Below are 24,982 nucleotides of genomic sequence, written 5' to 3'. Positions count from 1 at the left end.
TCAGGCCAAAGTCAAGCCTGAGCAAAGGACTAGCATCCCTCAGAACACACTGTAGTGATGTTGTGTGAGGCAGGATTATGGGGTTGCTAGGATCCCTGAACATGGTTCTCATGGGAGATCTGGGGGGACATGAGGAGTGTGCTGGGCCTGATACAAAGGTGAAGAGGAGAGATGGTAGAATTGGAGCCTGTCACATGGGGATTAGAGCTCTAGGGTCAAAGGAAGCTCAGAGATGAAAGGAGGCTGTGCTAAAGAGCATTGACATCAACAAGGAAGGAAAGGGCTGAAGCATGTGTGATGCTTTATATTGTAGAACAACAACATTGGGGACCAAAAAACAAGAAGAAAGTAAGAGGGGTGAGCAGAGAGAAAAGAGACAGAGCAAGGCTTTAGATGGGTGGGGGCAAGTATCTCAGATGAGGTGCTGGGAGATATCTGCCTCATCGCTGTCTGATTCGGTCATTGCCATGTTTCTCTTTAGTGTCCAACAACCACAGGACTCCTCAGAGGATAAATGGAAGAGATGCTGATGAGAGGCCCAGACTGCCAGCACTTGTCGCAGAAGGTGATTATGTTCTTAGACTGCAAATTACCTCACTGGTGCTGTTTTCCTGTCTTCACCCTTCTCGTCTCACCATTTCCAACGTGCACATGCATGCACACAAACACACACACTCACACACACCCACACACTTTTGTTCAGCTTGTGGCTGCTGTCCCCAGTGGGAGACAAGAAGGGAAGGAGGGTGAGTCTCTGAATAGAAGAGAGCTTTTGGGTGATTAAAGGGTACAAAGTCATAAAAATGAAGATTAGAGGCAAGAACGGGAGATTCCTAAGCAGACTTGAGTTTATCTGGAATCAATCTGGCTTAATATATGGCCACATATCACTTAATAATGGGGATGAATTTCTGAGAAATGTGCCATGAAGTGAGTTCTTTATTGCATTGACACTGTAGAGTTCTCTGCCCCTAAAGATTCCAGTTACTGGGTCAATCACTCACTGATCATATCAGCCTATCTGATGTCTGTCTTAACGTGGTCCATCCTAGGTTAAAATGTTATCATATGTCACACGAATGTGTTCTCAGGATGGAGTTTGATAAGAGAGTGAAAAATGTAAACACATTTGCTAGAGATCACACAGGAACAATGAAATGTGGCATTAGGGGAAATATGCGGAAGGGGGTATAAAATTAGATGACGAGAGAAAGGACAGAAAAGGCAGGGCAGCAGTCAGCAAGAGAAGGTCAACTCAATGAGCTCCATAAATAGATGCATGGTGTAGAGTCAGCAGTGTGGGAAGATGGTGCTGGAGACGGGAAAGGAGATGGGGCCAGGAGGGCTGCTCACAGACACTGGCAAATCTTGGAGGTACAAGCATGCCCACTCTTTAGGCAGTGACTTGATAATCTCTCAGAGTCCCACCTATTCATATCAGGTATGAATTCAGGTCATTACCAGCTGTCTTTCATGTTTTTTTTCTCTTTAATGACCCAGAAACCTTCTTTACAAATGAGTGGAGAAGGCAGATCAGAAGTCCAGAAGGTGATACGAATTTCTTTTCTTTTTTAATTAATTTATTTTATTTTATGTGTCCTGATGTTTCGTCTGCATGTTGTCTGCATGAGGGTGTTAGGTCCTCTGGAACTGGTGTCGTGAGCCGCCATGTGGGTGCTGGGAATTGAACTCAGGATCTCAGGAAGAATAGTCACTGATCTTAACCACTGTGTCATCTCTCCAACCCCACTGATACAGATTTCAATGACCTATTTTCTAAGTAGCTTTATTTCTCTGTTGTTACAGAGAAGAACCTTCATTCCTTTTACCCCCTTTCTTGTTCACCAATCCATCATCCATGTACCAACACAGCCATCTAGTTATCCATCTACTGCCTGTTTATACATCTATCCATCTATCTATCCACACATCCACTGACTCACCCACGTACCAATATAACCACCCATCCACCTGCCAGTCTGTTTACCTATCTATCCATCTGTCCATCCGTTCATCCATCCCTCCAACCATTCATCCATCCATCTTTCCAACCACCCGTTCTTTTCTTTTCTCCCACCCCTCTCCACAGATGGCCAGATTATGGTCAGCTTTTGAATTGTTTTCAGGAGACACAAGCAATATAGAAGTCAAATTCAGGCTGGTTGAGATTTTCTTGAGTACAGATTGTACATCAAGAGAGGGAAGTTGAGAACTCCAGATGGAGCCATCAAATCTGGGGCTCTGAGTGATTGCTAGTTTTACTTCAATAGACATGAGATCCTAATATCACCATTTGGGGTACAGTACTGAGGAGGATTGATCCCCTTTAGCTACTTTCCCCTTGATTGGGCATGGGGAGTACACCTGAAATTGATAAAACTCTTGGAGAAGACCTTTGAAGAAGATTTGGCAAGAAGATCTCCTTCTTTGTCCACGGTGAACAAGACTTCCTATGACATGAAAGGATGCTAAAACAGAATATGCAGAAAGGGCAGAAAAGAAAGGTTTAAATTCAAATTTAAGCTGGAAAAACCAGAAACAGCAAGTTAACTAAAGAGAACAGACTGAACTAGAGAAATGAGAACAGTGTGTGTGTCTGGGGGAGGGGGAGAGCTAATATCAATTATAAAACAAGCAGAGAGCTGTGAGCTTTTGGGTGGCACTGGGAATTGAACCTGAGTCTCCTGGAAGAGCAGCAAGCACTCTTAACTACTGAGGCATCTTCCCAGCCCCTCGCTCCCCCACCGACATCAGATCTCTTGTTTTTACCATACAGTATTAGAGACAGCCCTTATTCTCAGGTGCCTTTCCTCATCCAGTCTTGCTCCATCAAAGGCATTGTCTCCAACTCTACAAGACACGCAGACGTGCAGTTGGCACACCCTCCTCTCCCCTTTAGTTCAACAACTTCTTGCTGTTATAAGGATTCCATTCATTTTTTTTCCCTAAAGTTCGCACCTTCCTGTCTGCCTCTCTTGTTCTTCAAGACAATAGAATGTATAAAACGTTCTTAGTTATTTTGACTCCCTGGTTCTTCTTGTATCCTTTGCCATTTGTGTGGAACAGGGAGAGAGGCTTGTGACTCCTGTTTGGAAGAACCCGATTTCTAGGAGAAGAATATGTGGAGGCTTTTTTCATGTTGAAGTGGTGGCTGATGGGGAAAGACAGTGCCTTGCTCTACTCAAGCTTTGTATTACACAGTCAATGTCACTTTGATCCCTTGTCCTCCTTATTTTCTTATATTCCACAAGCTTCCTGGTTCCCACCTGAGCAAACTGAGGTCCCCCTGCATGGTTTGTTGTATTCTGGTTTCTTTTCAGCATCCTGTAGTCCTGGAAGTTCCCAAATGAGTGATGAACAGGCAGGGGAGATACCTAGATTCCCACAACGCATCGGAGGTAAGTGAGCCTTTATTTGCCAGTCAGCTAGTGAAACTGCAAGAGAGAAGGTGTCTTCACCTGTCCCCCCATTCCCCCCACTTATCCTATTCTTATATTCTCATAGAGAAGAAACCGTAGAGGCAGCAACGGGGGTCAGAAATAATGAGGAATGAAGTGTGCAGAAAAGCAACAGATTTTGGCCAATGTTCTGCCTCTGGTGGCAGAGGAGTCATGTCAGTCTCCCCTTCAGAGTCCCAAAACAGAGACCTTCATCTAGGAGACACTAAGCCAGCTTGACTCTCCTAGTTGTCACCGGTGGCTCTCCTACTTTGTTTTGTTTTTTTTTTTTTGTTTTTTTTTGTTTTTTTGTTTTTTTGGCCATTTGAATCCACTGAGTCTTCCATTCCTTTCTACAGAGGGAAGTAGTTCTTGTGAACAAATATTTGATCGACAAAAGCCCCAGGATGACAGACCCTCATCAGCACCAAGACCTGAAGCAGGTGAGCAAGGGGAGTGTGGTGTGGTCTGCAGGGTTCTGGGCACTAAACTCTGAGCTGGTGTTTCCTGCTGCGTTTGCTCTGCACACATTGTGATGAAGAGATGTTCATGCCCTGGCTATGGTTCTTTATAGTGCCCACAGCATTCTGGGAAAATTCAAGGAGAAAAAAAAAGTCTTGAGAAACATCATGAAGGAATATTATTTGTGGTAAGGTACTCACATATCAATTTAGTAGGAACCTGCGGGACCAGACAACACTCCTTGCCTTTGTCTTTCCACAGCCACTAAGACCACACTATATTGAATTCATAGGACAGTTTCTTGCTCTCATTTCTTATTCTCTATGGAAACTAAGAAGCTCATAACTTTTAACGTCTATGCAGGTTGATCATTGTTGTTGTGTTTTCATAAACTTGTAAAAGTGCTCAAAGAGGTTGGGAGAGTTTAACTCTTAAATGTCAGGCTCACAACCAAATATATATATGAGGAGGGCCCGCTTGTTCGTCCTGGCCACCCAGAACCAAAATAGTCACTAAAATTAAATCACTGCTTGGCCCATTAGTTCTAGCTTCTTTTTGGCTAATCTCTTATATATTAATTTAACTCATCTATTAATCTGTATATCACCACAAGGTGGTGACCTACCAGCAAAGTTTCAGCATGTCTATCTCTGGCAGCAGCTCCATAGCATCTCTCTCTCACTCTGCCTTCCTCCTCCAATGCTATAGGCCAAGCCAGTTTTCTTTATCATTAACCAATAAAATCAACACATAGACAGAAGTACTTCCCATACCATTTCCCCTTTTCTGTTTAAACAAAAAAGGAATGCTTTAACTTTAACATAGTAAAATTATATATAATAAACAGTTATCAAGCAAGAATTACAGTTACAATATTTATATCTACTTTATCTCTTACCATAACTAAGGAAAACTATATCTATTCTTCAGGTCCATCAAAGACTCTCGAAGGATATAATATTACCTAAGTAAACAGGAAGTTCATTGCAAGCAACTTCCAAAATTCTAGAATTGCTACCTGGACAGTCATCCAAAGTTCTTCTGTAACGCTGGAGCATCCATCTTCAGCCTACAGGCCCATAGTATCTGACAGACTTTTCCACGAAGCAAGAAATTTCAAATGCAGTTCTGCCTATATTGGCAGTTTCACAGTCACTTTCTTCTGTGTCCTGCAGAATGTCTGACAGACTCTTTCATGAGTCAGGAACCCTGAGGGGTCATCTCACCTTTAGGCAAGTTTAGCAGTTATTTCTCTATGGGTACTGCATGTCCAGGTCATTAAGCAGCCTCTTTGATGCCCATCTTCCTCTTGAAGTAGCTTGTGCTGCCAGGAGCAGAAGTGTCTCATTGTCATGAAAAATTCTAAGTTATTAAAACATTTTAAATGCCATATTCTGAAGGTCTCTGAAAGATTTGAAGAATACCTATCTCACTGAAATATATCTAACTGAAATGTATCTCTATACATATAGAAAATCTAACATGACTACAAGCTTGACTATTATAGATGAGTATTAAGTTATATTTCTTAATTATGCATTACATTTTTAAATTTTATGTGAACTACACATACACAATACCTTAATCAAAGGCAGAAATATACATATACAGTATAACAAAATTTACCTTAAATTTGTATCAATAAACCAAGAGCCATACCAAAGCAAATTATTCATCTCTATATCATATCCCTCTTTAAATGTAAACAAACAATTATGAACAATATTTGGGAATATGGGCATAGTTCTGTCCATACTGCTTCCTGCTGTTTGGAGGTCACTGTTAATCAAGTCTTTCATGGTGAATTCTATGTGCTAGGTTCATCTCAGTCAGCAGTTGGGTGAAGTAATTTTTGAGGGGTGTTTTAGGCAACCTTCAGGGTGTCTTGTTTCATCAGACCATACCAGTATGGAAGCAATCCAAAGGTTCTCATCCTCTGTGGAAACAAGAGAAGAACCTCTTTTCCAAAGCAACATATCCTTAGACCCAAATTTGGAAGTCATGATACCTTTATAATATACATGCTGATTTAGCTTAGCAGCCCATACAATGAAATGTCTCTCTGTACTTAGCTCATTCACAGTCAAAAAGTTCAAAGATAACACAATAACATACATAAATTCAGAGACTCTGTTTGACTTTTCATTTTTACATGATTTATTTTTCTTTACTGCTTTTAATCCATGCCTATCTGTACTCTCTCTTTAAAGATTTTACCCGTTTTTAAAGCATTAACTTTATTTTGTGACCCTCTGTACTCTTTTTTTTTATAGTGCTCAAAGAGGAAGTATTGTATCATCTGACTGATGTAATTTAATGAAACCCAAATCTATTCAATCAGTATTATTTGGGCACTTTCCCTACATTCTTTAACACACATGTCATCCTGCCTTCCCTTTATTCTTAAAACCCTTATCACTTTGTCAAGAAGGGAACTGTTATAGTTGTAATTCTCTAGAAGCACAGGAATCAATAAGTTTCTGGTATGTTTTAGAACTTGACAATGACAAGGAGATCAGAGGTCAAGTTTCCAGATGGTCTTACCTGGGCCTAGGTGGCTAGATTCTCATGATCTGAACCCAAAGTTTATGTCTTTGACTACTCAGGGGAGCGAGCCCGCAAGGGTCCAGCAGAAAGAGGTTTTTATTTAGCAAATAGGGTTTTTTAAAGAGAGCAGAAGAAAAAACATTATGGAGAATTACAAAGCATGTGAATAGTTTTATATGAGATAGTGGAGTCCCAGAAGGATAGCGCTAGAAACTATTAACACAAAGGCAATGTAAAATGTGGTGCATACTGAGGAGGTAAAGAAGACAGTAAACGTTAGGAAGAGAAAATCCAGAGAGCTAGTGAGAGGCACAAAGACCTTCCCAAGCAGCATTGAAAATGGAATTGCTAGGAGAAATAGCTACCACCTAGTGTTAACTAAGGAACAGCTATGCTTGTGAGTCCTGTTCTCTATGAGGCAGGCTGGGGCTGGCTGGGAGTGGGAAGAAAAGATTGTGTTCAAAGCACATGGCTCCTAGGCCACAGCTAGATTCACTTGGAGCTTTAAGAAGAAGGAAGCTCATTAAAGGGGGTAGGGGAGAGGCAGGAAGTGAAGCAGAGAAAAATGTAGAGCTCAATAAAAATCAATAAATAAAAGGAGAAGGTAGCTCAGGGGCTTAGACTCTACAAAGCAGAAGTGCTTAGCAAAGGCTGCTATGGAGACATCAACCCAGCATTTGGAGGGTGACTGCTGCTGATAGGCTGGATTTCAAATTTGTATCATTGCTTCTGATTGGCTAGATTTCAGAAGTTTGGTTAGTGATTAGGTAGTCACTGGCCAGTTTGGGATGGGTTTGAAACTGGTAAAACTAGCAAAAGTTATCCTTTACTATTTACAGAGAACAGTTTTATTTTTGTCACAGACTATAAGAACTTTGAAAATCTTTCAACGATATGTAGCAAATTAAAGGAAATTTAATTTGGAAAAATGGAAAATAATGTATGTTATGGAAAGAGATAGCTCCATTGGATCCTGGGTGTGACTGCTACAGCAGATTTTATTTGTTTTTGAGTTTTCGTTGTTTTTGGTTTGTTTGTTTCCCTAGAAAATAGCTCTCTCCTTCATTCAGAATCTACCTTGCTGTGCAGTCAGAGAGCAGTGGGGGCTCTTATCTGACACTGTCTCAGGATCCACGGACAGCAATGTTGTAGTTAGGGTTACTAGCCAGAATGCTCGATCACCGGGTGAAGAATGAAAGGGGGTAGGAGAGCTTGATTCTAGCCTGCTGTTCGATGACAGAGAAGGCAACTCTGTCCTAAAATAATCACAGAGATGCCATTCTGATAAAGGGGGGCAAGACAAGAGAGGAAAAAATAAAAAAGAGGAACTGAAAGTCAGACAAAAGGAGAATGCAGAAATATTTTGAAGGAATAAGAAAAGGCAGTGGTTCAGTTTAGATATAAAAAGGCCATGTGTCCGATGCTTGGAATGGCAATAAAAGACCCCAGTCAAGTGAGTTCAAAGTCATCCAGGAAAATTAGTTGGCACCATGTCTAACAATGAACACAAAGAAAACATGTGACAGCATAGCCCAGTGGTAGACTGCTTGCCTAGAATGGGTGAGGCTCTGAGTTTGGTACCCAGTATTGCAAAATTAAATAACAAACCAATACCTACAATTTTGGCACAGGAGCAGAGCGATCCACAAGTGGAAATAAGATGTGTTCCTGTGTCATGTGTCTCCCAGCAAAGGACCCAGAAGCAAGGATGGGAAGTAGCCAAGCAGGTAACTAATAGACAAGGCTGCACAAGGTTGTGGGTTAGGCATGGCTGAGAGAATGCCATAGCATCCAGCTTGTGGTCCAGTCCATCCCTGAATCCAGTTCTTTGCACTTGCCCACTTGGAGCTGGAGAGAAGCAGGAACCCTTTGCAGAGCCACATTTGAGAGGATGGAGGAGGTTGATCTCATGTGGATGAAGTAGAAGCAATGCATTCTTAAAAGTTACCTTGTCTGCTGCCTTGATGTATTGAATGGCACCAGTGCTTTCTTGCCACCCAAGACAGCAGGTAAACGTCTGCAGCTAGATAATGGAGTTGCTTTGTTAGGGCCTTAGGAAGGACCTGAACGAGTACTAGCTGCTGCTGGTGAGGAGGAATGAGTTCAGGCCAACTCTTCCCAACCCAGTGTGCATTTCCAGCCAGACTCCTCAAGCGTGTCAAAGAACTAATCAGGGCTTGCCCAGAAATTTCCCCACAAAATTAGTATTTAATCTGTGAAAAAAAATATGTTAAGATTTAAAATGTCCCATTGGGGGTGGGGGAGTCAAAAATGGCCAGCACCCTCCCTGGATTCCTAGTTCTCAGTTCAGCAGCCTTAGGTTCTTCTAGAAGGAGGAAAGGAATGACGGTTCGAACACAGATGGAAGCAAAGACTTTGCAGTATCCTAAGATTTGTAATTTCTCTTCATTATTTCTTACCTCATTGCCATTTATTGTTTTCTAGATACCATGGAGACTGGAAACAACCCTACTGTAGAAAAATCCAAGGGGAAGAGTGGTAAGGAAACAGATGAGAATTTGTGTGCCTTTGGTGTTGCTGATAAGTTATTTAGTGCTAGAATTATTATTGTTCTTGTGTGTGACAATGGGGTAGACTGTGGTGACCTCTCCTGAGTTCCTCCTTGCCCTTGAAACCTCTTCTCCTAATGATAAAGACCTTCTACACAAATGATCAAGATAAGGCCTTGTTTAGTGGGGACAACGTCTGACTGTTGGTGTAGGGTGACCACTCTGATTTTATGGGTCTGAAGAAGTGAACCTTCTTTAGGTGGTGGCATATGCCTTTAGTCCCAGAATTCAGGAGGCAGAGGCAGGCAGATCTCTGGGTGTTTGAGGCCAGCCTGGTCTACAGCACAAGTTCCAGTACAGCCAAGTTTACACAAAGAAGCCCTGTTGGGAAAAACAAAACAAAACAAAGAGGAGCCTTTCTTAGATGCAGAGAGACGAAATGGCTGTGGAGGAGTCGTCAGAAAGATGCAAGACTGAGGATGCAGGAAGGGACCAAGGAACTTGGGTGAACTTCAAGACGTGGAAGAGGTGAGGGAATAGGTTCTTCACGAGGAACAGATGAAGGGCTGGGGACACCTAGACTCGAGACTGGTGAGATCCAGGTCAGACACAGAACTGACATAACTCTTAAATAAACCCGTGATGTTTAAAGCTACTGAATGTTTGGTAATTTGTTCTCAGAGAAGTAAAGAGTCGTACATATTTTGGAGTAGTGAGGAATTATGTAATAGTCTTCATGACAGTGACAGACCACATGTATGAGAGTGGTCTCATAAGATGGCTTTACTGTGTAGGGTTGCAGCTGACTTAGTCTGTAAGTACATTGATGATCTCACAGTGAGAAGATTCTAACAACACATTTCTCAGGACGCACCCCATTGGTAAGCAAAGAATGAGTTTTCTGGAAGTGAGATGTAGCCCTTACATAGTCATAAATATTCAGAAGTAGTATTGAAGTTAGGCAATGAGGAGAGACTAAAGAATTTGTTTGTCATTTGTCTTTTTTTGACAGGGTTTCACTGTATAGCTCTGGCTGGTCTAGAGCCTGCTGTATAGACAGATCATGTTGGCCTTGAACTCATAGAGATCTGCTTGCCTCTGCCTCCTGAATGTTAATATTAGGGGAAATCCTCACTCAGTTTCTGGGCCCTTGAGGAGTAATTTCAAATTAGAAAAGTCTTAGAATGCCCCAAGCAGTGAATTCAAAGACTCAGGAGGAAGTGACAAGTGCTCTGGAGAAAACCTACATTCATTCAGTTTATATCCTCTTGATATTTGATCACATGGTCATTAACCAGGGCTCAATGTTCTTTGCAGTTCATATTTAAGATAAAATTTATAGTGAAAGGCCCAAATCCTAAGTACACCCTTTGATGAATCCTGCTAACTGCATTATTTTTACAAATAAGTCTTATGGCAGGGCTGGAGAGATGGCTCAGTGGTTATGAGCACTGGCTGCTCTTCCAAAGCACCTAGATTCAGTTCCAAGCACCCACATGGCAGCTCTCAATTGTCTGTAACTCCAGTTCCAGGGGATCTGACATGTTTGCACCAATGCACATAAAATAAAGTTAAATAAATTATTTTTTAATAGTCTTATGGAGACACAGAGCATAAACAGGAGCCTGCGAAGGTTCTCTGTGTCCTTTCCGCCCACTACCCATCAAGGCAGCCACTTTTTGTTCAAAGATAATTTAGGTTGATTTGTAAGTACTTTATAAGTAGGATTTTCCCAGCATGCTCTTTGCTGTGAAGTTTCCCTCCCTCCATAGAATGACTTTGCTATTAACTCACAGTGAGGTACGCAGTGCCAGTTGGCTCTTTTTATTGCTAATGAGTATATACATTGTCTGAATAGCTCTAATTTGTTTGTGTGTTCTCTCCGACGTTTCCTGCTTGGGATACTATGACGAGGCTGTTAGGAGCATCCTTGCAGAAGCCTCTCTGAGGCCATGTGCTTTCATATTCTTACAGGGTAGATGTCTTCTTGTCCCTCTGCCAAGATCCACAAGGACTGTGATCCGAAGCAGGCTATGTAGATGCTGCACACATAGGTCTATGTGGGGACAAAGAGCATGGCATGCCCAAAGTCCCTGTCTTATAAGGCAACGGTGGCAAATGTGACCTTTTCCCTGTGGCATCTAACAAAGTTGATAAAGTATAATTTCTGATTGTCTCTGACATCTCTAAAGTTAAACTCTCTGTTTCTGTAAGGGGGAGTATGTGGAATGTTTGGCCTTCACACAGGTCCTAAAAAAGAAAACATGTCCCTAAAAAGGCACGTTTATAATAGTTGGGCTCCTCTAAACAAGAAATTCTGAAATTACTGAGTGCGAACGAGAACAGATCATGAGGCACACAACAAAACTCATTTTAAAAGTTTAGAGAGAGAGAGAGAGAGAGACAGAGAGAGAGAGAGAGAGAGAGAGGTGCACAGGCCTGAGGAAGTTGGTGCAGGAAGAGAGCATGGGGCTGGCATGCCGGGCAGTTAAAGACTGCCTAGCACATGCGCACATGGACTTACGTAGTTGAGGCATGCATAAATCACTTGACCATGCTACACATAGGTCACGTAGGGCTTGAGGGCCTTGGGTGGCTATGTAAGTTGCTTGAGCTCTTGATGGCACATGCACGGCCCAGAACCTGGAAATACCATCACTTGAGGTGGCTAAGCATTTGTCAAAGTGCTACGCGATGGAAATGATGACATTTCACCTTTTTGTTCATTATAAAAATTTGGGAGGGGTTAGGAGTGTGGAAATGGGGTGTCGGATCTCTCGAGGCTACTTCCTGCTGGCTGGTGGGTGTCAGAGAGTTGGGGTGCTTGGCCACGTCTTGGGGTAGTTGGTTACTTCCATGTTTTCCAGGCCTTGTGTAACTGTCTGGCTGGCAGCTTGAACCTGACAAGATGCTGGCCAGGTAGAATATTGTGTTTAGAAAAATTTTGATCCTGGTGACTAACGGAGGAGGGTCCCAAGATGGAGGATAGAGTGGGGTTCCCCAGGGTTCCCAAGATGGAGGAGAGAGTTTCCCAGGAGTCCCGTAACCAAGGAAGAGTTAAATGATTCTTATCCTAGGTGATCAGGGAAGAGTTAAATGATACCCTGGGCCAGTCTGGTCTGTTCAAGTGGGTCCTGCTCAATGGGTCCTTTTGTATAAAAAGGTACCAGGTATAGGTGGCCTGAAGCAATGTGCCTTCCTGTATGTGTGAGGGGTGGGGCAGTAGTTCCTCTAAGGTTTCCATGCAGGAATGAGACGGGGGAATAGTTAGTATTAGGTTGAAGTAGGAGATTTGAGATAACAAGGGGTGGGCAGCATTGGAAAGTGAGTGCAGCATCTTCCACTAGAGCCACCTGGATGGAAAGAGCTTGGGAAGGAGGTAAAGTTTGTAAGCCTTGGTAAGTTAAGAGATGGGACAGATTGTAGTGGTAGAAAATAGTGATGGGTGACCCAAAGGTTAGTTTTTTTGACTTATGATTAAGGAGCTCAGCAGCTGCTAAAGCACATTTGCAGGGTGCTCAGCCCCCAGTGGTAAGGTCTAGCTTCTTTGACAGGTACGCTATAGGCACAAAAGAAGGTCCCAACTGATGCCCTAGAACCCCAAGGGCATATCCCTCCTTTTCTGTTACATAGAGGGAGAAAAAATGAGTTAGGTCTGGGAGATGGAGAGTTGGGACCTGGATAAGGGCTTGTTGAAACCTCTGGAAGGATTTAATAATGGGATCGGGGAGGGGCTCATTCGCAGAACTAAGACCATCTTCATATATGGGGTGGGCAAGAAGAACAAAAGAGGGGATCCAGGAACACAAGAAGCCAGCTGTTCCTAGGAACGATAAAATCTCCTCTTTTGTAGAAGGGACTGCAAGAGACTGGATTAGTTTTTTCCTCTCTAAGGTAATAGCTTTTGGGGTTGGGATAATAGTTAATCCCAAGACTATGACCTGAAAGATAGACAGTTGGACCTTAGAAGGTGAGACTCTCTAGCCCTTTTTGGACAAGAAATTTGAAAGAGCAGAGATATTAGTTTGGCTGATCTCTAGGGACAGACTGCAAAGTAAAATATCATCTACGTACTGTATGAGTTTAAAATTGGGGAGAGACAATGAAAGTAGACCAGAAGCTAAAGCTTGATCAAATAGATGTGGGCTGTCCCGAAATTCCTAGGCAGGACAGTTCAGGTGAGTTGTGTGGAGAGGTGAGTGCTAGGGTCAGTCCAGATGAAGGCAAAGTTATCTTGAGATTGAGAGCTAAGAGGAATAGAGAAAAAAGTCATCTTTGAGATCCAGAACTGAAAAATGGGAGGCTCCTGGAGAAATAGTGGAGAGAAGTGTGTAAGGGTTTAGGTACTACAGGATAAAGTGGGACCACTGCAGAGTTAATGAGCATGAAGTCTTGAACAAGGCGATAGGCTCTGTTAGACTCTTTAACAGCAAGTATAGGGGTGTTAAAAGGAGAAGAACCGGGGTGAAGTAGCTTAATTCTTAGAAGGTCAGAGATGATAGGTTTAAGTCTCCTAAAGCTCTGGAGTTAGAGTGGGTACTGAGTTTGGGTAATGTACCTGGTAGGATCCTGTAATTGGATAACAATGGGGGAATGGTGTCTAGCAACAGACGCGTTTTGTGTGTCTCAGACTTGGGGTTTTACCTGAGAGGCTGGTAGAGGAAGAGATACGTTGAAGCTGGGAGGTTGGGAGGCTAGGAGGAGAAGGAGAGGAGCTGCTGGCGAGCCTGGGGTGAGGTGAATGGGAGGAGCAAACAAAATAGAAGCTCCCACTTCAGCTAAAATAATCTCTTCCCATAAGAGGTCCAGGGTAAGTTGGCATGCCTAAAAATGAATGAATGAGAGGAATGCCTTTGAAAATGCAATTGTGTGGTGGGGTCTGATGAGTTAGATAATGCTGTCCTCCTACCTCAATAATAGGGAAAGTAGAAGGAGATGTGGGTACCCCAAACTCTCTAAGTACCAAGTATGGGGCTCTGGTATCCAAGAGAAGGGAGATGGCCCATCCTGATACTGTGATATTTACCCATGGCTCCCTATTACACACGACAGTCGTGGTCGGGTCAAGGGAGCCTGGGCAGCCTCAGTCATCCAGGGCCAGACTGAGAAGGTTGGTTTGGGAGTTATCTGGGTCTGATGTCTCCATTCCATTATGTGCATGAGGACAGTTGATCACCCAATGTCCTTCCCTATGGCACTTCAGACACAGTCTTGTTGGACCAATATGAGGATTAGGGCATGCCCAGGCCCAATGCCCCGTTTTACCACATTTAAAACATGGGCCCGGTGGCTCTTGAGCCCCAGGGTGCAAGGGAGTGGCACAGGCAGGATGGTCAGTTGCCTAAGCCGGTCAAATGGTCTTGGCCAGCATTTGACATTTCTGTCTACGGTTCTTATCATGCCTTCCATGGCATACCTTAAAAGCCAGCCCTAAGACTTCTGCCTGTGGGATATCAAGGGGCCTTTATCCAAATAATTAAGTTTAGACCTAATGTTGAGGAAGCTCTGGGAAAAGAAATGGGTTATGAGGAGCTGTTTGTCCTCTGGGGCCTCTGGATCTAAATTAGTGTACTGCAAGAGAGCCTTTGTGATGTGCTCTAAGAATGCAGATGGATTTTCATTTGGGTCCTGAACAACATCTAAGAGTTTATCATAGTTTACTGGCTTGAGGGAAGCCTTAAGGAGATGCACCAGGAGGCAAGTTGTAAACTAGCCTCTAGCTAAAATAGTACCTGGGGTGTTATAATCCCAGTGTGGAGCCCACTCAGGGATGGCTTCTGCCCCAGGGAGGTGTGCTGCATTAGTCTGGTGAACCTCATCTGCATGTACTCTGGTCTGCTCCCAAACTTGCCTGTGCTTCTCAGGAAGTAGGTTATTAGTTAGGATCATGAAAATATCATGAAAGGTGTGACTATAAGATTGAGTAATGTATTAGAGTTGTTTTATGAAAGAGGTAGAATTAGATGTGTAAGACCACAGTTTTTGTTCTACGTGAGAGAATTCTGAGAGCGAGAAAGGAACGTATGCCTCGACCATTCCATCCACACTGGCTACCTCTTGCAACAGAACTGCTGCTGGTTGGTTTGGTCAGGGTCGGGTCCCTTAGCAGCACGCGAGCTGTGAGAGGAGGGGTAAAAGTGAGTGCTAGAATCGGGGCAGCTGCCGCAGCATGGCACTGGAGAGGAGGAAGGATCCAGAGGGGCTAACGGAGCAGTTGATGGAGGAAAGAGAGAACTGGAGAGGTAGAAGTAGCTGTCTGCTGAGGTTGGAAAGGTGGGGGTTCATTAGCAGGGTCCAGAGTGGAAATGGGGTATTCCTGCAGCTTAGATGGTATAGTCAGGAACATGTGAGCAGGTGAACAGCTTGTAAGGACAGAGGGCTTAGAACTTAGATAGAAAAAGACTTGGATATAAGATAACTCTTTCCATCTTCCTGTGCGCTGACAAAAGTTAGAAAGTTCCCTCAGAATATTGGGATCTAAGGTACTGTTAGGTGGCCACTTTAGGTTATTATCTTATGTGTACTTAGGGTATTTCTTAGTATAAAGGCAGATAATCTTGGGAATCTGTGAGTAAAGCATGAAGAATTGAGGTTTTAGGGTCTCTAAAAGACATCCCAGGGAGGAAGGTGGACTGATAGTTTTTGAGGGTTTATTTCCCATGGCTAAGAATGTGAAAAAGGTGAGGACCCAATAGCAATTAACCATGAACATCTTTGGGATAAAGCGAGGGTTAAGGGCTAGGTCAAAGTCAATTTGATACCTGTCCATACAGGAATTAAGGACTGGATAGAACCACTCTGAGTGGCCCGAGAGAGGACAACAGTCAGAGAGATGAGGACAAAATTCAAGTGGTGAGGAGTCAAATCTCAGTCCTTAGCCAAGGGGAATAACCAGGGATGAATGTCAGCGAAGGGCTTAACCATAGCCTTGAAGGTTCCCCCTCGTTTCTTGGAACACCATAAGGTTGCCGGGAGATCAATGGTTAAGTCCTAGGGTTCAGACAAACAGTTAAGCTGACCAGAAGGGAAAAAACTCACCGATCAAAGCCACTGGATACTTGATAATTCCTTATATCATGTTAATGAAGTCTGTTGCCTTCTCCCTCCCCTTTTGGAGTGAAGTGTATAAACATGCAGAAAATAAATAAATTCTTCCTGGTGCTTTTATTTCTTTCATATCTCTGTTCCTTTTGCTCGGTAATTCTAATCCTCATGCTTCTACCTTGGAATGTGTGAATTTCATTGAGGCTGGACCACCATGAACCCTCACATGACTAAACTGGTTGTTAGAGTTTTTCCTCATTTCTAAGATCTGAAATTTGAAAACAGTATCTGAATATGGCTGACATATAAGGCTTAGAGAATTACACTTATATCTTTGAATAATTAATTTTATTATTTTTGTTTTGTAGGAGAAAAGAAAGCTCACAACTTGTCAAGAGTAAAACAAAGAAGGCCACAAACTGTACGGCCAAAAAGTAAGCAAGCAGCTGGACGGAGTTACAGCTGTTGAGTTTTGTAAGGTGTTGTCCATTGCATGCTTGGAGACCTGTGAGTTTCTGAGCCTTAGTAGTGTGTGTGTGTGTGTGTGTGTGTGTGTGTGTGTATGTGTGTTGTATTTACACTGGGCATATGGGTACACATACTTGCACCTACAAGTATAGGCCTGAGGAGGATATTGAATGTCCTGCTCTCTCTCTCTCTCTCTCTCTCTCTCTCTCTCTCTCCTTTATTCCCTTGATGGTTGTCAGCCAGTAAACCCCACTGAGCTTCTTGTCTCCCATCCCTTAACACTAGCATCATAGGTGCACACATACATATTTTTTAAGTGGATGCTGGTATCTGAACTCAGGTCCTTATGTTTGAACACTGGTGGCTCTTAGCCCCTGAGTAACCTTCACCCTCCCACAAAAGGTTTATGTAGGTCGTGTTCCAAAGAAGGTTTAATGAAGCAAACAGGTTGCAGGTGTATATGTGCAAATGTGTGTATGTGCCCCACCTATTCATTCTCCTGCCTCGCTATGGGCTGTTCAGCTCTTTATTAGACCAATCAGTTGTTTTAGACAGGCACAGCAACACAGCTTCACAGAGTTAAACAAATGTAACATAAAAAAATGCAATACATCTTTGCATCGTTAAAACAAATGTTCCACAGCACAAACTAATGTAACACATCTGAAAATAATATTCCGCAGCATGAAACCATTCATTTTGTTTATAAATCCAGGCCTTTCAATGTAACTATTGATCTGTCTAGAGAGGGAGATGTACGTAGATATAGAAAAATAATCGACAGTCCATTTTCACAAATGTTCATTGAAGGGCTGGTGAGACGCTCAGTGGTAAAGTGCTTGCTACACAAGTTTGAGGCCCTGAATTTCGATCCCTAGCACCCACATAAAAAAATGACATGATTACACATCTGCAATCCTTCACCATTGAATCCATCAGGTTTGCTGAACAGCAAGCCTAGCCAACCAAACTGATGAGTTCTGGTTTTGGTGTCAGATCTTGTCAACAGTTAAGATGGAGAGCCACTGAGGAAGACGCTTGACTTTGGTATCTGGGCCTCCACACATACATACAGAGGAACACAACGTGTATACATTTGTATGCAAAAATGCATGCACTGGTTATATTTGGCTATTAGAATAGAAGTGATGTCCATATTTTTATTTGTGTTTAAAATATTGAACATGATCAACTTTTGTCATTAGAGGAGAGAGAGAGAGAGAGAGAGAGAGAGAGAGAGAGAGAGAGAGAGAACAATCAATCTTAGAAGATTTTTGAACAAGTTAATCATGGTGATGTTTTCTACAATCTTATTCCTATAACTTGTATATATTTACAAACAGTACCCTACCATCCGATTTTAGTAATGGTCTAAGGGATTCCTTCTTGATGGACAAAAGCTAAGTGTCTTTTTCTAAATGATTATCAATTTTGCATCAGATCCATGAAATTGGCTTTGGAATCCCATTCAATATTTATTTCACCAAACTAAGAATCATACACTCTTGACAATGACCCAGCTGTGCTCTAGATTGATATGTATATTTTTTTGTTTAGAAAGGACAAGTGGTGGTTTTGTCTATCTTTTTGAATACATATTTTGTAAACCACATTTTTATTCAAGTCTCTGTGTAGACAGATTTCTTTCTAATGTGTTAATACAACAGAATCCTTCACAGGCTTTAACTTTGACTTCTACTTGCTTAGACACAGCTCCTTGTTGTGAGCTCTCATCCACAGTGTGTTCAGAAAGTACTCTGACTTAACAGAGTGGCCTCCCTTGCTACTTCCCGTTTTCAGTTGTTGCTTTGCTCAATCTGCATTTGTCTGTATCTCTCCTAGATGGCAGCAGAGTTGGTCGCCAGGCTGTCAGGAGAAAGAAAACGAAAAAGAATCCAGGCCGTTCTGCCAAGACCAGGGGTAAGATGGCCTCTGGGGGTCTTTCCCTACACCCATGAGTGCACACAGACTTTGTTAGGATTTGGGGAAAATCTAAAGCCTTAAAAATTTCTACTCAGGCTTATCTATCAACTTGAGAGCAGGAAAATCTCAAAGCAAAGTTGTTTGGAGCAAGACTGTGAACTGTATTTATATCATCAATATTATGTGTCCTAATTTCTTCCTTACCTTTGAGTTGGTCTCTTAAAGGCTATTGGCTGAAGGAGTGGAAAAAGCCCCTACAGCACCACACATTGATTATTAAAATGTCTAGACTTGGTGAAGTATAAGCAGAAAGCAAATGTTCTCTCTCATAGCCCTTTTCCTCCTCCCTTTGGGTGAGTTCTTTTTAATTTTGAGCAGACCATGTAACTTCCCAGTTCCTAGAGCTGGAATGGAGGATGGACGGCTGCAGGGAAAAGTTTTCCCAGTGGGCTATGGGTGTGGGCTGTCAGAAGGAGAGAGAGGAAGGAGGTATTCTCAGGCATACTTTACCCTTCCAGAGTCCTGGTGACATCCTGGGTAAGAGGGAGGAGACTCCCTTGGAAAGTTGTTCCTGAGTGGAAGCCCTTCTGTTGCTGGTGCTCCCACCATGTACAGAGAGGAAGCAAGGGCATTAGTTTCCATGACAGCTTTATGTAGCTGAACTAACCACGGAGACACTGCCTGTTACTCACTGTCTCTGAGAAACTAGAATCGTGATGATACAGCTGAAAGAAGACCAAGAGCTCTGGGCCACGGTAATGCTGCCTCCATTCACCGGGAAGAGTGGAGACAATCTCTGCCATACGCGGGGTATCACCCACCAGTGAATGCACATCAAGGTGGCCCAGAGTGGTGGGAGAGACCTGGGTCCAAGCCTTCTCTTCTATGACTACATGGACTTCGGCCTATCCCTGGGCTCTTCTTTCCTCAATTTCTCCATTACTAAAGAGGAGGGTGATTTATGTCAACCATCCGATGTCCATTGTAGTCTTGATCAGCTACTGCTCAAATAGTATCAGCATCACAGACAGTTCTCCCCTCCCACACCACGGTCTCTGCACTGATGACAGGCAGGGAAAATGTAACTCCTCATCTCTCCGAAATTTGTTTGAGGAATTTTCATCTCTATTTTCTATGGAGTTGCAGCTCTGCTCTACATAAGAGCTTTCAGATTATTCTAGAACTTTTGGGGGTTCTCTCTGTTACAGACAGAAAATGCTGTTGTGAGGGAGAGGTGGAGCAGAGCAGACAGAAAAGGAATTCCACCCAACTCTGCTAGGTTGCCCATCATCTCTCCCTTCTAGTAGTCCAGTCAGTGCTCAAATGGGGGAGATTAGAGGACCATCTCTGCCTACCATCGTTAGTACAATAGAAGAGTCAGGAAGTGCCTATTTCATGGCCATGTAGCCATCAGAGTGAGAATAAGGACAGTTTATCAAAGCCAAAAGTCTCTGGTAAAGCTTGTTCTTTTTAAAAATATGTTAGAGGTAAAATATTTGTCATTATGTATCCAATATGCCACTTGCAAAAAGGACTTAGAAGTTAGAGATCTGAGGAGCGAAGTGTTCCTAGTGTTAAAGGAATGACCCCAAGAGAGAAGAGGGAACGTGCACACCTGCAAAGAGACAGAAGAAGAAATCTTCTTTTTTTCCAGTTCCGAAAAGGTGCAGAAATAAAAATGCAGGTTTCAGTGCTGAGCTGCTTCCCGTGACATGTGGTAACGTGAAGGGAACATTACACAAGGATAAATTCAAGCAAGGTAGGTATCGTGGATTTTTTTTTCACAACTGCTAAATAAAAACATCACAAGCAATAATGGAATTACTTAAGGAACTAGAAGAATTGGCTTGAAAACAGGAAGGATCCTAATGCTTGAAGAAACCATGCCTAGTAGATGCTCGCAATAACATGTATGGAGCCATGATGCCCAGAGAACCAGAGAAACTTCCATTAAGAAATGGAAGCTATTGCATATTTTCCTCCCAGTCAGACATAAATGGGGAGGGACCCTCAGCCTCTACCTCCACATCCCTGTGTCAATAGCACCAGGGCAGGGCACTTGTCATGGTGAGAGCATCACAGGATTGAGAATCAGAGAACCCAAGATCTAGACTCAGCTTTGCCAAGAGAGGAGGTCTCTTTGTGTAGTGTGGGAAGGACTTTCTTGGCATGAAATTCCTCATTTTTAAATAGAGTACAATAATATAAAGCCTGACCCATAGTATATCCACGAGGATTAACTTATATTATTGGTATAACATATTCTGGTTTGCAAAAAAAGAAAAAAATAGACAGCCCCCCCCCCAAACCATAACCCACTATGATGGACTTCATCTCAGATCTCTTTTATTATGAGCCTGTGGATGGCAGTAGATATAAATACATTGTCACTATTTTTAACAGCTTTACTGAGTTATAATTCATATACCATATAATTCAGCACTTGGAGTCTATGATCATTAAGGGTTTCTTTTTTTGGTACACAGAAGAAAAATTACCGTGCAAACATATTTGTCCCCCTCTGTCTATTAGGAGTTGATACTCATTCCTAGTTCCTTCTACCGAGCATTCACCCAGCTAATTCCTGGCCTATAAATCTGCCTCCTTACACACTTCATACAAGTGACATGCCTTAGCGTATGGCACTTGTGACTGCCTGCTTTCACTTAGCATGATAACATCAAGCCTCATCTGTGTAGTTTATGCAATATATGCTTCAAATCACAAATAATGTCATATTCCATTGTATGATTATTTCATGTTTCCCTCATTTATTCAATTTGCCTCATTCTGCCTTGGGTTATAATGAATAATGCTGTTTTGATAATTTGTGTATACCATTTATGTGATATAAACACTGAGTTTGAGGCACATACACAGAAGTGGAATTGCTGGGTCATAGGATGATTATATGTTGAACTCAGTTATGAATTACCAAATGTTTTTGGTATCGGTTACATTGTTTTATATTCATATCATCAGTGTGTGAGACCTTCAACTTCCCTACAGTAAATAGCTACTATTTCTTGTTTTTTGTTACGGTCATCTTGGTGGTATGTAAAATGGTGTTGTGATTTTGCTTGCATTTTCATAACAATGAAGATGCCCAAAACATAACTATTTTTTTTATTAACCATAGTCTGTATTTTCATCAGACAATATTTACTTTTGTTAATAGTACTTACCTCCAACTGCAGTGATGGCCAAGCACCTGTTCAATAGTCTCATAAATTTGGTTAGACAATGATGCCACAGAACTCCCGAGTTGCAGAATCCAGCTGCAGCCTCAGCTCTAAGATGAGGACTCCACCTCCACCTTGCCGGGGGCCTCCTGGGACGGGTTGTTCTCCAGCCTGAGAGATCAACACCAGGTTGAAATCCACGCACCCTGAGCAGTCAGTCACTACCTTGTCCCTTTCTACATGACCCTGAAACAGTTTTAAAAAGATATCTATTGGTGGCAATTGTCATTTTCTTCACGCATGAAAATCAAAGAAGCATGAAAGGCTTCAACAAAGCCCTTTAGGGAACTCCAGGGCTGAGCTGGGACTCCTGAAGCCAGAAAGAAGGCCAACTCTATTGACTTTGAGCACACTTTGGGTGGTTCCAATTCCAGTGTGGGCCATGAATCTGAGCTCCAGGGACAAAGCAGGCTCATGATCAGTCTACTGCGGTCTTACAGGGATCTTCGTGAAGTCCATACAGAGTGAAGCTGGGGGCTGGTACACACCCACTGAGTTTGAAAACTTGGGAGGCCATGGACGATCAAAGAATTGGAAATTGAGTGTGCGCTGCTACAAGCGGCCCCTGAAATTCCTGATCCAGGTATTGCAGTGGAGGGGGGAGGGGGGTCAGTGCCTCTTCTTACACTGTTTATGGATCAAATAGCTATGAGATATGGGGAATCCCTAATGCCCATAAGGTTTGCCTGTCACTCAGGAGAGAGGCAGCCCATATTCATAGCCTCATTTCTGGAGGTACACCTTGCTGATGCTGACAAATGATAGATACAGAATCTCTAAGAAGGAAATGGCAATTCTTGGTTGGGGTTCTTGAAGAGAAATTTCTGCATTGAAGCCAAAGGAGGAGTTGACGGCCAGACAAGTGAAAGAGAATCTAGAGAAAGGACTGCTAGCAAAGGCAATTGTATGGATACAGGAGATGAATAATGTGTCATAAATCATCAACTCAGGATGTCTGTGCAGGAACTTAATGCCATCCTAATGACCTCAAATTTGAAACATTGACAAGGAATTAGTGATGTCCTTGAGGTTAGAAATTGCAGATGAAATGTATGATCATCATTGTCACCATTATTTGGTGTGAAGGGGCTGAACTCAGGGCTTCAACTAAGCTAAAAAAGACATCAGCTCTCTGCTAACCTCAACCTCTGGTTCTACTTTGCTTGCTGTGTTACTATGATAAACATTATGACCCAAAGCAACTTGGGGAAGGAAAAAGTTTATTTGGTTATAGGCAGCAGTCCATCATGAAGGGAAGGCAAGGCAGAAACACAGGGCAGAAATATGGAGGCAGAAACTGAAGCAGAAACTACAGAAGAACTGGCTTGCTCCTTGGTTCATGTTCAACTGCTTTTCTTATTCAGCTTAGGCCCACTTATAAGTGATGGCACCACCCACAGTGGGCTTGGATTTTCTGTATGAATCCACAATGAATAAAATGCCCCCACAGACATGCCTAAAGGTTATCTGAGACAGACAGTTCTTCAGTTGACATTTGCTCTTCATAGGTGTGTCAAGTTGACAATCAAACTAACTAGGACACATCTGCAATGCTGTTAGTAATGGACCATCATGGACATGATTTCCTCATCTCCCTATCCTTCAAGCTAGTTTTTTTCCCTAGAATTCTTAGCTTAAATATCTCACCTCTCTTGACTGGGCCCTCACCTCCCAGAGACCCTTCTTAAACTGTTGGAGATTAGAGATTGATTCTCTGTGCTGATGGTTGTGGCATACTCTTTAAATCCAAGCACTCCTAAGTCAGAGGCAGCTGGATCTCTGAGTTCAAAGACAGTCTTGTCTGCACTGTGAGTAGGTTGCCAGACCTCCACAGAGAAGCCCTGTCTAAAAAGAAGAGAGAGAGAGAGAGAGAGAGAGAGAGAGAGAGAGAGAGGGAAGAGGAGGAGGAGGAGGAGGAGGAGGAGGAGGAGGAGGAGGAGGAGGAGGAGAGGAGAGGATGTGTTTCTTCCACAAACTTTCTCCATTATCTCCCATAACCAAATTTCTGTCATGTGCTCCAAATTCATCAGAACATGTGACACCCTATATGCATGAAACACATGTCTGTTAACTGCCTAGTCCTGTGGAACTAGTTCCTAGTGGAACACTAGTTCCTAGTGGAACAAGTTGAATTGTGTCCCGTGGGAACAGAGAATGTGTAATGGTTGAACAAGGGATTGTGAGGAGAAATTCTCAGCACTTGAGGAAGAGGGATATGAGGAGGTCTTTCCAGCTGCCACAGGCCAGCATCTCTAAGTTGTATGCGATGAGAGGGGAATGGAGTTGGACAACGTGGGTCTGTATGGAAGATCCAGGCAGAACTTCTGGAAGGAGACTGACAATTCCCAGTGCACACTGCTGAAATACAGATAACTACATGCTCGATCCTTCTATCTTGCAGAAAAAATTTCTCCCCAATTTTCCACAAACTTATGGCAAGAGAAAAAAGGTGAGTTCTCATCATGTGGTTTTACTCACAAAACTTTTTAATTTTATGGTGTCTTGGTTAGGTTGTCATACTTAAAATCACCTCTCCTTCCTTCCTCTACTACTTCTTTTCTGGTTTTCAGCCTGTGTCTTCACTCAGGCTGTGTGTAAGGCCAGGTCTTCCTTTGAGCTGGAGATGATAAAAAATCACCAACATAGGCTTCAATAGGCCATGAAACACTCCACACTGGGCTTCATAGCTCACTGAAAATTTGAACTTCAGGCCTGTATATTATTTGTCATTTGCATTATTGTCTGACTGGTTTGGACTCTGAACCACTGGGACACATCAATCACTCAGTTTTCTTGAAGGAAACTAACTCCTAACCTGGTCAATGACTACTTTAAAGTCCATATTCTCTACCTTCCTCTAAATTCTAAGAGTATCTCTTTTTGAATCACTCAAATGAGCTAGAATTGTCCAACCCACAGAACCATTTTTAGTCCTGGATGCAGTGTTTCATAACAACAGGGGCACTTGCCTCTTCTTTTGAGCCTCAATTTGTAAGAACAGGATTCTCAGAGAAACAGAAGCCACAATCCATTTCCACTTTCATAAGCCTCACAGAGCTTCTTCACCTGTTCAGAGTCATGGGTTCTGGAATCTTCCTTGTTACTCTCGGTATCACATGACAACTTCCCAGCTCTTCCAGGACCATTTAACCTTTCTGGTGGTGGCTGATGTGTGTCAGACAGTCTGGTATGGTTTCCAGAACCATCGTTTCTGTATGCTAACATCTGCATTGAGACACCTGAATTCTCTTTTCCCAAGCGAAGCCATGTTTACTCATCTTTTAATGCACAATTGCTAACTATACACAGAAGACCCATGGACTGGACAAAAGATAGAAACAGTAGCCCT

General features: G+C 42.7%; 1 protein-coding gene across 1 annotated transcript in view; it reads left to right on the top strand.

Annotated features, from left to right (window-relative positions):
• Positions 1–24,982, top strand: part of LOC121433451 (nuclear body protein SP140-like protein) — a 55,260-nt gene that overhangs the window by 8,774 nt on the left and 21,504 nt on the right. The window contains exons 4-13 of the mRNA XM_041631873.1: positions 482–565; positions 3,321–3,398; positions 3,797–3,880; positions 8,078–8,173; positions 8,892–8,945; positions 16,369–16,434; positions 18,311–18,388; positions 20,046–20,150; positions 22,074–22,216; positions 24,035–24,082. Coding sequence (XP_041487807.1) covers positions 482–565; positions 3,321–3,398; positions 3,797–3,880; positions 8,078–8,173; positions 8,892–8,945; positions 16,369–16,434; positions 18,311–18,388; positions 20,046–20,150; positions 22,074–22,216; positions 24,035–24,082 — 836 coding nt within the window. The remainder of the gene's footprint in view (positions 1–481; positions 566–3,320; positions 3,399–3,796; positions 3,881–8,077; positions 8,174–8,891; positions 8,946–16,368; positions 16,435–18,310; positions 18,389–20,045; positions 20,151–22,073; positions 22,217–24,034; positions 24,083–24,982) is intronic.

The sequence above is a fragment of the Microtus oregoni genome, unplaced genomic scaffold (assembly GCF_018167655.1).
Source record: "Microtus oregoni isolate MIOR12 unplaced genomic scaffold, Mior012 000038F_ref0000394, whole genome shotgun sequence".
Lineage (NCBI taxonomy): Eukaryota > Metazoa > Chordata > Mammalia > Rodentia > Cricetidae > Microtus > Microtus oregoni.
The sequence above is the reverse complement of the archived record's forward strand: the minus strand, read 5'-3'. Positions and strand labels throughout refer to the sequence as shown.